General features: G+C 41.0%; 1 protein-coding gene and 1 long non-coding RNA gene across 2 annotated transcripts in view; both read left to right on the top strand.

Moving 5' to 3' along the window:
- The window catches only part of LOC311142441, a 1,015,744-nt gene that overhangs the window by 665,511 nt on the left and 335,931 nt on the right, over nt 1-14,302 (top strand). The gene's annotated exons all lie outside the window — the stretch shown is intronic.
- LOC311099415 (NACHT, LRR and PYD domains-containing protein 3-like) overlaps nt 1-14,302 on the top strand; it is a 29,988-nt gene that overhangs the window by 11,643 nt on the left and 4,043 nt on the right. Inside the window, exons 4-10 of the mRNA XM_084140108.1 lie at nt 396-480; nt 610-835; nt 1,253-3,044; nt 3,337-3,510; nt 10,831-11,004; nt 12,013-12,186; nt 14,112-14,265. Coding sequence (XP_083996234.1) covers nt 396-480; nt 610-835; nt 1,253-3,044; nt 3,337-3,510; nt 10,831-11,004; nt 12,013-12,186; nt 14,112-14,265 — 2,779 coding nt within the window. The remainder of the gene's footprint in view (nt 1-395; nt 481-609; nt 836-1,252; nt 3,045-3,336; nt 3,511-10,830; nt 11,005-12,012; nt 12,187-14,111; nt 14,266-14,302) is intronic.

Below are 14,302 nucleotides of genomic sequence, written 5' to 3'. Positions count from 1 at the left end.
GTGGTGTATTCAGGGAGAAAACTAAACTAACCTTCTGAAATGTCATTCATTGTCTTACGCTGCCATCTATTGGAATTATTTAGTAACTGCAGTAGTACTGAATAACGTATATATCCTTACTAAAGTAGTAATTACTCAGAATTTCAAAATATGACATTTTCTAGTTCATTTTACCACTTACAACCATAAAATAACAATTTATAGCATAACAAACAATGAAACTGACATTTTCATAGTCCTGAAACAATATTAAACAAACACTACATTCCCTTTGAGTGTGTGTGTGTGTGTGTGTGTGTGTGTGTGTGTGTGTGTGTGTGTGTGTGTGTGTGTGTGTGTGTGTGTGTGTGTGCACTCCCTGGATGAGGAAATGTAATCTCATGTTTTGTCCACAGAAACCAACAGGAGAGATCAGAGTCAGAGATTCTCAGTGGTCTGTCTTCCCAGAGTCATCAAACAGACCTGGCCTCCATATTCAGTGTATGTGGTCCTGTTGTGTACATTTGTTTTTGTTTACCTCAAGTAAAGTTGATCTCTCAATCATTCATTAATGTGTTAATGAGAAAGCATTTAGTCTCTTGCTTAACTGATTTACTTGATTTATTTCAGTTGCTTGAAGAGAATATCATGACATTTGTGAAGAACGAGCTGAAGATGTTCAAGAGGATTCTTAGTCCAGAACTCCCAGGCTTTGAGAGTCAGAAACAGGATAAGGAAGTGGTGGATGCTGAAGATGAGAAGCAGGAGAGCAGTGCCAGAGAGGGGGCTCTGAAGATCACACTGCACGTCCTGAGGAAAATGAACCAGAAGGAGCTTGCTGACACACTGGAGAAAAGTAAGAGCTGTCTGCCTCATGTAGAATGCTGTTTTAGAACATTTAAAAGCTGTAGCTAAAGTACAGCTAAAGTAGCTGTGTAACTCAATGATATTGTAGCAGCCTTAACACAACCCCTAGTGACCTCATCAAGTAGGAGCAGGGATGTTTTGTTTTGAGAGAGAGAGAGAGAGAGAGAGAGAGAGAGAGAGAGAGAGAGCGAGAGAGAGAGAGAGAGAGAGAGAGAGAGAGAGATAATACCAATAATACTATAATCAGTCACACCAGTCTGTAATGCATTATGAAAACATTTACACATTTATACAGTCAGTTAAGCGAAGAAATGATTATAATTTAAAATTTTATAACAGTCCTAGAATACTGTAGGCATTAAATCAGACGTAATATTAATATCCTCTGTGTTATTTCTTCATTCAGATGAGCTTGCTGTGATTTGCCAACGTGAACTCAAATCTAATCTAAAGAAGAAGTTTCAATGTGTATTTGAGGGGAACACTAAACAAGGAAACCCAACACTTCTCAATAAGATCTACACAGACCTCTACATCACAGAGGGTGGAACAGGAGAGGTCAATAATGAACATGAGCTGAGACAGATTGAGACAACAACCAGGAAACAAGCAAGACCAGAGACTGCAATCAAATGTAACGACATCTTCAAACCCTTAACTGGACAAGACAAACTTATCAGAACTGTGCTGACAAAGGGAGTTGCTGGCATTGGAAAAACAGTCTCTGTGCAGAAGTTCATTCTGGACTGGGCTGAAGGAAAAGCAAATCAGGATGTCCAATTTGTATTTTCATTCACTTTTCGGGAGCTCAATTTGATGAACGGGGATGAACACAATTTCATTGAACTTCTCAATCACTTCTCAATGGAAACCAAAGACTCAAGAATCTCCAACTACCACAAGTACAAAGTTCTGTTCATCTTTGATGGTCTGGATGAGTGCCGACTGCCCCTGGACTTCCAGAAGAACAAGATCTGTTGTGACGTCACAAAGTCAACCTCAGTGGATGTTCTGCTGACAAACCTCATCAAGGGAAATCTGCTTCCCTCTGCTCTCCTCTGGATAACTACCCGACCTGCAGCAGCCAATCAGATCCCTTCAGTGTGTGTTGACCAGGTGACAGAGGTACGAGGGTTCAATGACCCACAGAAGGAGGAGTACTTCAGGAAGAGATTCAGTGATGAGGACCTGGCCAGCAGAATCATCTCACACATAAAGACATCAAGGAGCCTCCACATCATGTGCCACATTCCAGTCTTCTGTTGGATTTCTGCAACAGTCCTTGAACCCATGTTGAAACATAAGAGAGAAGAGATGCCCAAGACTCTGACTGAGATGTACTCACACCTTGTGGAGTTTCATACCAAACAGAAGAATGAAAAGTATCTTGGGAAAGAAGAGACAGGTCCACACTGGAATAAAGAGAGCATTCTGTCACTGGGAAAACTGGCTTTTCAACAGCTTGTGAAGGGCAATCTGATTTTCTATGAAGAAGACCTGAAAGAGGCTGGCATTGATGTCAATGAAGCCTCAGTGTACTCAGGATTGTGCACACAGCTCTTTAAAGAGGAATGTGGGCTGTACCAGGACAAGGTGTACTGCTTCGTGCATCTGAGCATTCAGGAGTTTCTGGCTGCTGTATATGTGTTCCTCTCATTCATCAACAACAATGACAATCTAATGGCAGAACCTCAATCAACGTCCAGGAACCTTTCTGTGAGGATCAGACACAAGCGTAAAGTTACTGTCTACAAGAGTGCTGTGGATAAAGCCTTACAAAGTGAGACAGGAAACCTGGACCTTTTCCTCCGCTTCCTTCTGGGCCTCTCACTGGAGTCCAATCAGAAGCACTTACAAGGCCTACTGACAAAGACAAGAAGCAGCTCACAGAGCCATGAAGAAACAGTCAAGTACATCAAGGAGAAGATCAGGGAGAATCCCTCTCCAGAGAGGTGCATCAATCTGTTCCACTGTCTGAATGAACTGAATGACCATTCTCTTGTGGAGGAGATCCAAAGCTACCTGAGATCAGGAAGTCTCTCAGAAGCCAAATTGTCACGTGCACAGTGGTCAGCTCTGGTCTTTGTGTTGCTGACTTCAGAAAAGGAGCTGGATGTGTTTGACCTGAAGAAATACTCCAGATCACAGGAAGGTCTTCTGAGGCTGCTGCCAGTGGTCAAAGCCTCCAGAGCTGCTCTGTGAGTACATAAAATGACATTTAAGTACTAATCATCAGGAATAAATATTAAGTTTAGAGAAATATATGTATTATAATATGTATATAATATATAATATTACATTGAAAAACTTACTGAATCAATGCATTGATGTTCACATTAGTATAACAATATGACCATACAATTCTAGGAGACGGAAGATGAATATATATGTTGTTTAAGAGAATAAACCAAATGTATCTGCCATTGTCCTTCTACACTACTGGTGTTAAATTAACAGTGTGTTTGTGAAATCATGATGATCTCTTTGCAGGCTGTCAGGCTGTGGAGTCACAGAGGAAGGCTGTGCTTCTCTGGTCTCAGCTCTGAGGTCAAACCCCTCACACCTGAGAGAGCTGGATCTGAGTAACAATGACCTGAAGGATTCAGGAGTGAAGCTGCTCTCTGCTGGACTGGGGAATCCCCACTGTAAACTGGAGACTCTGAGGTCAGTATTCCTGTAGTTGGTCAACAAGTGATAACTGTTCACCAGATCCACATGTGTTTACCAGGCACACATAGTCCACACCATATTTGTTTGGACAGTGAAGTTTACCGTTTAAAATGTGGCGCTATGCTCCAGCATTTTGGATTTGGGATAAAATGTTTCATATGAGGTGACAGTATATAATGTCACCTTTTATTTGAGGTTTTTCATACATATCTGTGTTACTGTTTAGAAATGAAAGCACTTTATGTGTCTAGTTCTCCCATTTGAAAAAGTCGTAATAATTTGGACATATTCACTTATATTGTATTAAAGTAGTCATACGTTTAGTATTTGGTCCCATATTCCTTACCTGCAGTGATTCATGTGGTCCTCTGTAGCTCAGCTGGTAGAGCACGGCGCTTGTAACGCCAAGGTAGTGGGTTCGATCCCCGGGACCCCATACACAAAAATGTATGCACGCATGACTGTAAGTCGCTTTGGATAAAAGCGTCTGCTAAATGGCATGTTATTACTATTACATCAAGCTTGTGATTGCATTTGCAGTTTGTTTTGGTTCACACACACTGGACACACACACACACACACACACACACTGGACAGACACTGGACACACACACACACACACACTGGACACACACACACACACACACACACACTGGACAGACACTGGACACACACACACACACACACTGGACACACACACACACTGGACACACACACACTGGACACACACACACACACACACACTTGACACACACTGGACACACACACACACACACACTGGACACTCACACAACCTGCACACACACACACACACACACACACTGGACAAACACATACACACTGGACACACACACACACACGCTGGACACACAAACAACCTGGACACACACACACACACACACACACACACTGTACACACACACATTGGACACAGGCACACACTGGACACACAAACACACACACTAGGATTAATTTAGTCTAAAGTTTAGTATTTGGTACCGTAATCCTTGCCAGTCATGTGATTCTACAAACTTATTGAATACATTTGCAGTTTGTCTTGGTTGTGTTTTGGATGATGTTTTTCCCAATAGAAACTGAATGGTGAATAATGTCCTGTCATTTTGGAGTCACTTCACTTGTATTGTCAGTAAGAATAGAAGACGTTTCTGAAGACTTCTACATTCATGTGGATGCTACTATGATTATGAATAATCATGAATGAATCGTGAATAATGACAAATGACAAAGTTATAGAGGAACAAGGATCATACCCCCTCTGTTATTGGTAATGGTGAGAGGTTAGCATGTTTTGTTGTAGCCTCTGTAACTTTCTCACTCATTATTATTTATGATTCATTCATGATTGTTCTTCATGTCATCATCAGGATTAATTTAGTAGTGTTTAGAAACATGTTATCTACTCACTTAGACAGAAAATTACTCCAGTCATCATCCACCATTCAGTTACTATTGGACAAAACATAACCCAAAACACAACCAAAACAAACTGAAAATGCAACCAACGAGTTTACAACCAAATACTCAACTTTTGACTACTTTAATACACTATAAGTGAATTTGTCAGAATACTTATGACTTCTTCAAATAGGTGGACTAGATACATAAAGTGCTTTCATTTCTAAACGGTGAAACAGATATGTATGAAAATACCCTCAAATAAAAGGTGACATTATATACTGTAACCTCATATGAAACGCTTGATCTCAAATCCACAATGCTGAAGTAAAAAGCCACATTTAAAATGTTATCTTCACTGTCAAAATAGATATGGTGTGGACTGTATACTCAACACAATCTAAATCTGATACCTCACTGTCTGTCTTTTGACTGATACTGCTTTTTAAACTGCTCTGGTCAGTCTACTCAAATATTTGTACTATACATTTTTCTATCTACAAGCAATACTTTGATAATTTGTCATTTCTAATAATGATACATTAATTTATGAATAGATATGGCAGGTTTCAGGACACTGATATATCTGAATATGTTGAAAAAATATACTGCCACTATTTTCACCACCAAAGAATAGCAGTGTGGTTTTAATATGATTTGACTCTTTGCAGGCTGTCAGGCTGTCTAGTCACAGAGGAAGGCTGTGCTTCTCTGGTCTCAGCTCTGAAGTCAAACCCCTCACACCTGAGAAAGCTGGATCTGAGTAACAATGATCTGAAGGATTCAGGAATGAAGCTGCTCTCTGCTGGACTGGGGAATCCCCACTGTAAACTGGAGACTCTGAGGTCAGTATTCCTGTAGTTGGTCAACAAGTGGTAACTGTTCACCAGATCCACATGTGTTTACCAGGCACACATAGTCCACACCATATGTGTTTGGACAGTGAAGCTTACAGTATTAAATTTGCTGCTATACTCCATCATTTTGGATTTGAGATAAAATGTTTCATATGAGGCGACAGTACAGAATGTCACCTTTTATTTGATGATATTTTCATACATATCTGTGTTACTGTTTAAAAATGAAATCAATTTATGTATCTATTTCTCCCATTTGTATATGTCGTAATAATTTGGACATATTCACTTATATTGTATTAAAGTAGTCATAAGTTTAGTATTTGGTCCCATATTCCTTACCTGCAGTGATTACATCAAGCTTGTGATTCTACAAACTTGTTGAATACATTTGCAGTTTGTCTTGGTTGTCTTGGTTGTGTTTTGGATGATGTTTTTCCCAATAGAAACTGAATGGTGAATAATGTCCTGTCATTTTGGAGTCACTTCACTTGTATTGTCAGTAAGAATAGAAGATGTTTCTGAACACTTCTACATTCATGTGGATGCTACCATGATTATGAATAATCATGAATGAATTGTGAATAATGATGAATGAGAAAGTTACAGAGGAACAAGTATCGTACCCCCTCTGTTATTGGTAATGGTGAGAGGTTAGCATGTTTTGTTGTAGCCTCTGTAACTTTCTCACTCATTATTATTCATGATTCATTCCTGATTTTTCTTAATCATGGCATCATCATACTATTTCACTGTAGATCCCCCAGCCCAGCTAAACCTGCCTTAGATAGCTCCTTTGTCCCACCCCCCATACACGTGGAGACCGACTCAATTGGTGCCTCCAGTGATGCTATCTCTTTCATTGTTACCCAACGCTTAGGTTTACCTCCACTTTACTCATATCCTTCCATATCCTTGTCTGTACATAATGCCCTGAATCTTTTCTACAACACCCGGAAATCTGCCCCCTTTATTCTATGTACCCAACGCACTAGAAGACCAGTTCTTAAAGCCTTTAGCCGTATCCTTATTCTAGTCCTCCTCTGTTCCTCTGGTGATGTAGAGGCTAACCCAGGCCCTGCAGCCCTCAGTATCACTCCTACTCCCCAGGCGCTATCATTTGCTGACTTCTGTAATCGCAAAAGTCTTGGTTTCTTGCACGTAAATATCAGAAGTCTACTTCTTATTCACTGCGTTAGCACACTTCGCCAACCCTGATGTTCTAGCAGTGTCTAAATCCTGGCTCAGGAAGGCCACCAAAAATTCTGAAATTTCCATCCCCAACTATAACATTTTCCGTCTAGATAGAACTGCCAAAGGGGGTGGAGTTGCAATCTACTGTAGAGATAGCCTGCAGAGCTCTATCATACTATCCAGGTCTGTGCCCAAACAGTTTGAGCTTCTACTTCTAAAAATCCACCTTTCCAGAAATAAGTCTCTCACTGTTGCCGCTTGCTACAGACCCCCCTCAGCCCCCAGCTGTGCCCTGGACACCATATGTGAATTGATTGCCCCCCATTTATCCTCAGAGTTCGTACTGCTTGGTGACCTAAATTGGGAAATGCTTAATACCCCGGCCATCCTACAATCCAAACTAGATGCCCTCAATCTCACGCAAATTATCAACGAACCTACCAGGTACAACCCTAAATCCGTAAACATGGGTACCCTCATAGATATCATACTGACTAACATACCCTCTAAATACACCTCAGCTGTCTTCAACCAGGATCTCAGCGATCACTGCCTTATTGCCTGCGTCCGTAACGGGTCCACGGTCAAACGACCACCCCTCATCACTGTCAAACGCTCCCTAAAACACTTTAGCGAGCAGGCCTTCCTAATTGACCTGGCCCAGGTATCCTGGATGGATATAGATCTCATTCCGTCAGTAGAGGATGCCTGGTTGTTCCTTAAAAGTAATTTCCTCTCAATCTTAAATAAACATGCCCCATTAAAAAAATACAGAACTAAGAACCGATATAGCCCCTGGTTCTTCTCAGACTTGACTGCCCTTGACCAGCACAAAAACATCCTGTGGCTTACTGCATTAGCATCAAATAGCCCCCGCGATATGCAACTTTTCAGGGAAGTTAGGAACCAATATACACAAGCAGTCAGGAAAGCAAAGGCTAACTTTTTCAAACAGAAATTTGCATCCTGTAGCACTAACTCCAAAAAGTTTTGGGACACTGTGAAGTCCATGGAGAATAAGAGCACTTCCTCCCAGTTGCCCACTGCACTGAGGCTAGGAAACACTATCACCACCGATAAATTTACAATAATCGAGAATTTCAACAAGCATTTTGCTACAGCTGGCCATGCTTTCCATCTGGCTACCACTACCCCGGCCACCAACTCTGCACCCTCCGCTGCAACTTGCCCATGCCCCCCCCCGCTTCTCCTTCACACAAATTCAGACAGCTGATGTTCTGAAAGAGCTGCAAAATCTGGACCCCTACAAATCATCTGGGCTAGACAATCTGGACCCTTTCTTTCTAAAACTAGCCGCCGAAATTGTCGCAACCCCTATTACTAGTCTGTTCAACCTCTCTTTCATAACGTCTGAGATCCCCAGAGATTGGAAAGCTGCCGCGGTCATCCCCCTCTTCAAAGGGGGTGACACTCTAGATCCAAACTGCTACAGACCTATATCCATCCTGCCCTGCCTTTCGAAAGTATTTGAAAGCCAAGTTAACAAACAGATCACCGACCATTTCGAATACCACCGTACCTTCTCCGCTATGCAATCCGGTTTCCGAGCTGGTCATGGGTGCACTTCAGCCACACTCAAGGTCCTAAACGATATTATAACCGCGATTGATAATAGACAGTACTGTGCAGCCGTCTTCATCGACCTGGCCAAGGCTTTCGACTCTGTCAACCACCGCATTCTTATTGGCAGACTAAATAGCCTTGGTTTCTCAAATGATTGCCTCGCCTGGTTCACCAACTACTTCTCAGATAGAGTTCAGTGTGTCAAATCGGAGGGCCTGTTGTCTGGACCTATGGCAGTCTCTATGGGGGTGCCACAGGGTTCAATTCTTGGGCCGACACTTTTCTCTGTGTATATCAATGACGTCGCTCTTGCTGCTGGTGACTCTCAGATCCACCTCTACGCAGACGACACCATTTTGTATACATCTGGCCCTTCATTGGACACTGTGTTAACAAACCTCCAAACGAGCTTCAATGCCATACAACACTCCTTCAGTAGCCTCCAACTGCTCTTAAACACTAGTAAAACTAAATGCATGCTTTTCAATCGAACGCTGCTGGCACCGGCCCACCCGACTAGAATCACCACTCTCGACGGGTCTTACCTAGAGTATGTGGACAACTACAAATACCTAGGTGTCTGGTTAGACTGTAAACTCTCCTTCCAGACTCACATTAAGAATCTCCAATCCAAAGTTAAATCTAGAATCGGCTTCCTATTTCGCAACAAAGCCTCCTTCACTCATGCTGCCAAACATGCCCTCGTAAAACTGACTATCCTACCGATCCTTGACATCGGCGATGTCATTTACAAAATAGCCTCCAACATTCTACTCAGCAAACTGGATGTAGTCTATCACAGTGCCATCCGTTTTGTCTCCAAAGCCCCTTACACTACCCACCACTGTGACCTGTACGCTCTTGTTGGCTGGTCCTCACTACATGTTCGTCGTCAAACCCACTGGCTCCAGGCCATCTATAAATCACTGCTAGGCAAATCCCCGCCTTATCTTAGCTCATTGGTCACCATAGCAGCACCCACCCATAGTCTGCGCTCCAGCAGGTATATCTCACTGGTCATTCCCAAAGCCAACACCTCCTTTGGCCGCCATTCCTTCCAGTTCTCTGCTGCCAATGACTGGAACGAATTACAAAAATCTCTGAAGCTGGAGACACTTATCTCCCTCACTAACTTTAAGCATCAGTTGTCAGAGCACCTTACCGATCACTGCACCTGTACACAGCCCATCTGAAATTAGCCCACCCAACTACCTCATCCCTATATTGTTATTTATTTTGCTCTTTTGCACCCCAGTATCTCTATTTGCACATAATCTCTTGCACATCTAGCATTCCAGTGTTAATACTATTGTAATTATTTTGCACTATAGCCTATTTATTGCCTTACCTCCATAACTTGCTACATTTGCACACACTGTATATATATTTTCTGTTGTATTTTTGACTTTATGTTTTTTTACCCCATATGTAACTCTGTGTTGTTTTTATCGCACTGCTTTGCTTTATCTTGGCCAGGTCGCAGTTGTAAATGAGAACTTGTTCTCAACTGGCTTACCTGGTTAAATAAAGGTGAAATAAAAAAATAATACAAAAATCAGGATTAATTTAGTAGTGTTTAGAAACATGTTATCTACTCACTTAGACAGAAAATTACTCCAGTCATCATCCACCATTCAGTTACTATCGGGCAAAACATAACCCAAAACACAACCCCAACAAACTGCAAATGCAACCAACGAGTTTGGAACAAAATACTAAACTTTGAACTACTTTAATACACTATAGGTGAATTGGTCAGAATACTTATGACTTCTTCAAATAGGGGGACTAGATACATAAAGTGCTTTTATTTTTCTAAATGGTGAAACAGATATGTATGAAAATACCCTCAAATAAAAGGTGACATTATATACTGTCACCTCATTTGAAACATTTGATCTCAAATCCAAAATGCTGGAGTATAGAGCCACATTTAAAATGTTAGCTTCACTGTCAAAATAGATATGGTGTGGACTGTATACTCAATACAATCTAAATCTGATACCTCACTGTCTGTCTTTTGACTGATTCTGCTTTTTAAACTGCTCTGGTCAGTCTACTCAATATTTGTTCTTTTATATTTTTCTATCTACAAGCAATACTTCGATAATTTGTAATTTCTAATAATGATACATTAATTTATGAATAGATATGGCAGGTTTCAGGACACTGATATATCTGAATATGTTGAAAAAATATACTGCCACTATTTTCACCACCAAAGAATAGCAGTGTGGTTTTAATATGATTTTTCTCTTTCCAGGCTGTCAGGCTGTCGAATTACAGTGGGAGATTGTGCTTCTCTGGTCTCAGCTCTGATGTTAAACCCCTCACACCTGAGAGAGCTGGATCTGAGTAACAATGACCTGAAGGATTCAGGAGTGAAGCTGCTCTCTGCTGGACTGGGGAATCCCCACTGTAAACTGGAGACTCTGAGGTCAGTATTCCTGTAGTTGGTCAACAAGTGATAACTGTTCACCAGATCCACATGTGTTTACCAGGCACACATAGTCCACACCATATGTGTTTGGACAGTGAAGCTTACAGTTTTACATTTGGTGCTATGCTCCAGCATTTTGGATTTGAGATATAATGTTTCATATTAGGCGACAGTACAGAATGTCACCTTTTATTTGATGTTAATGGTGAGAGGTTAGTATGTTTTGTTGTAGCCTCTGTAACTTTCTCATTCATTATTATTCATGATTTATTCCTGATTTTTCTTAATCATGTCATCATCAGGATTAATTTAGTAGTGTTTAGAAACATGTTATCTACTCACTTAGACAGAAAATTACTCCAGTCATCATCCACCATTCAGTTACTATCGGACAAATATAACCCAAAACACAACCAAAACAAACTGCAAAAGCAACCAACAAGTTTGGGACCAAATGCTAAACTTTTGACTACTTTAATACACTATAGGTGAATTGGTCAGAATACTTATGACTTCTTGAAATAGGGGGACTAGACACGTAAAGTGCTTTTATTTTTCTAAACGGTGAAACAGATATGTATGAAAATACCCTCAAATAAAAGGTGACATTATATACTGTCACCTCATATGAAACATTTGATCTCAAATCCAAAATGCTGGAGTACAGAGCCACATTTAAAATGTTAGCTTCACTGTCAAAATAGATATGGTGTAGACTGTATACTCAATACAATCTAAATCTGATACCTCACTGTCTGTCTTTTGACTGATTCTGCTTTTTAAACTGCTCTGGTCAGTCTACTCAAATAGTTGTACTATAAATTTTTCTATCTACAAGCAATACTTTGATAATTTGTCATTTCTAATAATGATACATTAATTTATGAATAGATATGGCAGGTTTCAGGACACTGATATATCTGAATATGTTGAAAAAATATACTGCCACTATTTTCACCACCAAAGAATAGCAGTGTGGTTTTAATATGATTTGACTCTTTGCAGGCTGTCAGGCTGTGGAGTCACAGAGGAAGGCTGTGCTTCTCTGGTCTTTGCTCTGATGTCAAACCCCTCACACCTGAGAGAGCTGGACCTGAGTAACAATGACCTGAAGGATTCAGGAGTGAAGCTGCTCTCTGCTGGACAGGAGAATCCCCACTGTAAACTGGAGACTCTGAGGTCAGTATTCCTGTAGTTGGTCAACAAGTGATAACTGTTCACCAGATCCACATGTGTTTACCAGGCACACATAGTCCACATCATATGTGTTTGGACAGTGAAGCTTACAGTTTTACAGTGGTGTGAAAAAGTGTTTGCCCCCTTTCTGATTTCTTATTTGTTTGCATGTTTGTCACACTTAAATGTTTCAGATCATCAAACAAATTTAAATATTAGTCAAAGATAACACAAGCAAACACAAAATGCAGTTTTGAAATGAAGGTTGTTATTATTAAGGGAAAACAAAATCCAAACCCACATGGCCCTTTGTGAAAAAGTGATTGCCCCCTACAACCTAATAACTGGTTGGGCCACCCTTAGCAGCAACAACTGCAATCAAACATTTGAATTCCAATGAAGTTTTTACAGCGCTGTGGAGGAATTTTGGCCCACTCATCGTTGCAGAATTGTTGTAATTCAGCCACATTGGAGGGTTTTCGAGCATGAACTGCCTTTTTAAGGTCATGCCACAGCATCTCAATAGGATTCAGGTCAGGACTTTGACTAGGCCACTCCAAAGTCTTCATTTTGTTTTTCTTCAGCCATTCAGAGGTGAACTTGCTGGTGTGTTTTGGATCATTGTCCTGCTGCAGAATCCAAGTTCGCTTCAGCTTGAGGTCTCGAACAGATGGCCGGACATTCTCCTTCAGGATTTTTTGGTAGATAGCAGAATTCATGGTTCCATTTATCACAGCAAGTCTTCCAGGTCCTGAAGCAGCAAAACAGGCCCAGACCATCACACTACCACCACCATATTTTACTGTTGGTATGATGTTCTTTTTCTGAAATGCGATGTTACTTTTACGGCAGATGTAATGGGACACACACCTTCCAAAAAGTTCAACTTTTGTCTCGTCAGTCCACAGAGTATTTTCCCAAAGGTCTGGGGATCATCAATATGTTTTCTGGCAAAAACGAGACGAGCCTTAATGGTTTTTTTGCTCAGCAGTGGTTTTCGTCTTGGAACTCTGCCATGCAGGCCATTTCTGCCCAGTCTCTTTCTTATGGTGGAGTCATGAACATTGACTTTAACTGAGTAAGTGAGGCCTGCAGCTCTTTGGATGTTGTTGTGGGGTCTTTTGTGACCTCTTGGATGAGTCGTCGCTACGCTCTTGGGGTCATTTTGGTCGGCCGGTCACTCCTGGGAAGGTTCACCACTGTTCCATGTTCTCGCCATTTGTGGATAATGGCTCTCACTGTGGTTCGCTGGAGTCCCAAAGCTTTAGAAATGGCTTTATAACCTTTTCCAGACTGATGGATCTCAATTACTTTCTTTCTCATTTGTTCCTGAATTTCTTTGGATCTCGGCATGATGTCTAGCTTTTGAGGATATTTTGGTCTACTTAACTTTGTCAGGCAGGTCCTATTTAAGTGATTCCTTGATTGAGAACAGGTGTGGCAGTAATCAGGCCTGGGTGTGGCTAGAGGAATTGAACTCAGGTGTGATAAACCACAGTTGAGTTGTGTTATAAAAGGGGTGGCAAACACTTTTTCACACAGGGCCATGTAGGTTTGGATTTTGTTTTCCCTTAATAATAACAACATTCATTTCAAAACTGCATTTTGTGTTTACTTGTTATCTTTGACTAATATTTAAATTTGTTTGATGATCTAAAACATTTAAGTGTGACAAACATGCAAACAAATAACAAATCAGGAAGGGGGCAAACACTTTTTCACACCACTGTATTTGTACTTTTATATTTGTCTCTCTACAAGCAATACTTTGATAATTTGTCATTTCTAATAATGATACATTAATTTATGAATAGATATGGCAGGTTTCAGGACACTGATATATCTGAATATGTTGAAAAAATATACTGACACTATTTTCACCACCAAAGAATAGCAGTGTGGTTTTAATATGATTTGACTCTTTGCAGGCTGTCACGCTGTCTAGTCACAGAGGAAGGCTATGCTTCTCTGGCCTCAGCTCTGAGGTCAAACCCCTCACACCTGAGAGAGCTGGACCTGAGCTACAATCACCCAGGAGACTCAGGAGTCAGACTGCTCTCTGCTGGACTGGAGGATCCACACTGCAGACTGGAGAAACTCAAGTATGTAGAGGGTTTAT

This window comes from Coregonus lavaretus, assembly GCF_964263955.1.
Source record: "Coregonus lavaretus genome assembly, chromosome: 2".
Taxonomy (NCBI): domain Eukaryota; kingdom Metazoa; phylum Chordata; class Actinopteri; order Salmoniformes; family Salmonidae; genus Coregonus; species Coregonus lavaretus.
The sequence above is the reverse complement of the archived record's forward strand: the minus strand, read 5'-3'. Positions and strand labels throughout refer to the sequence as shown.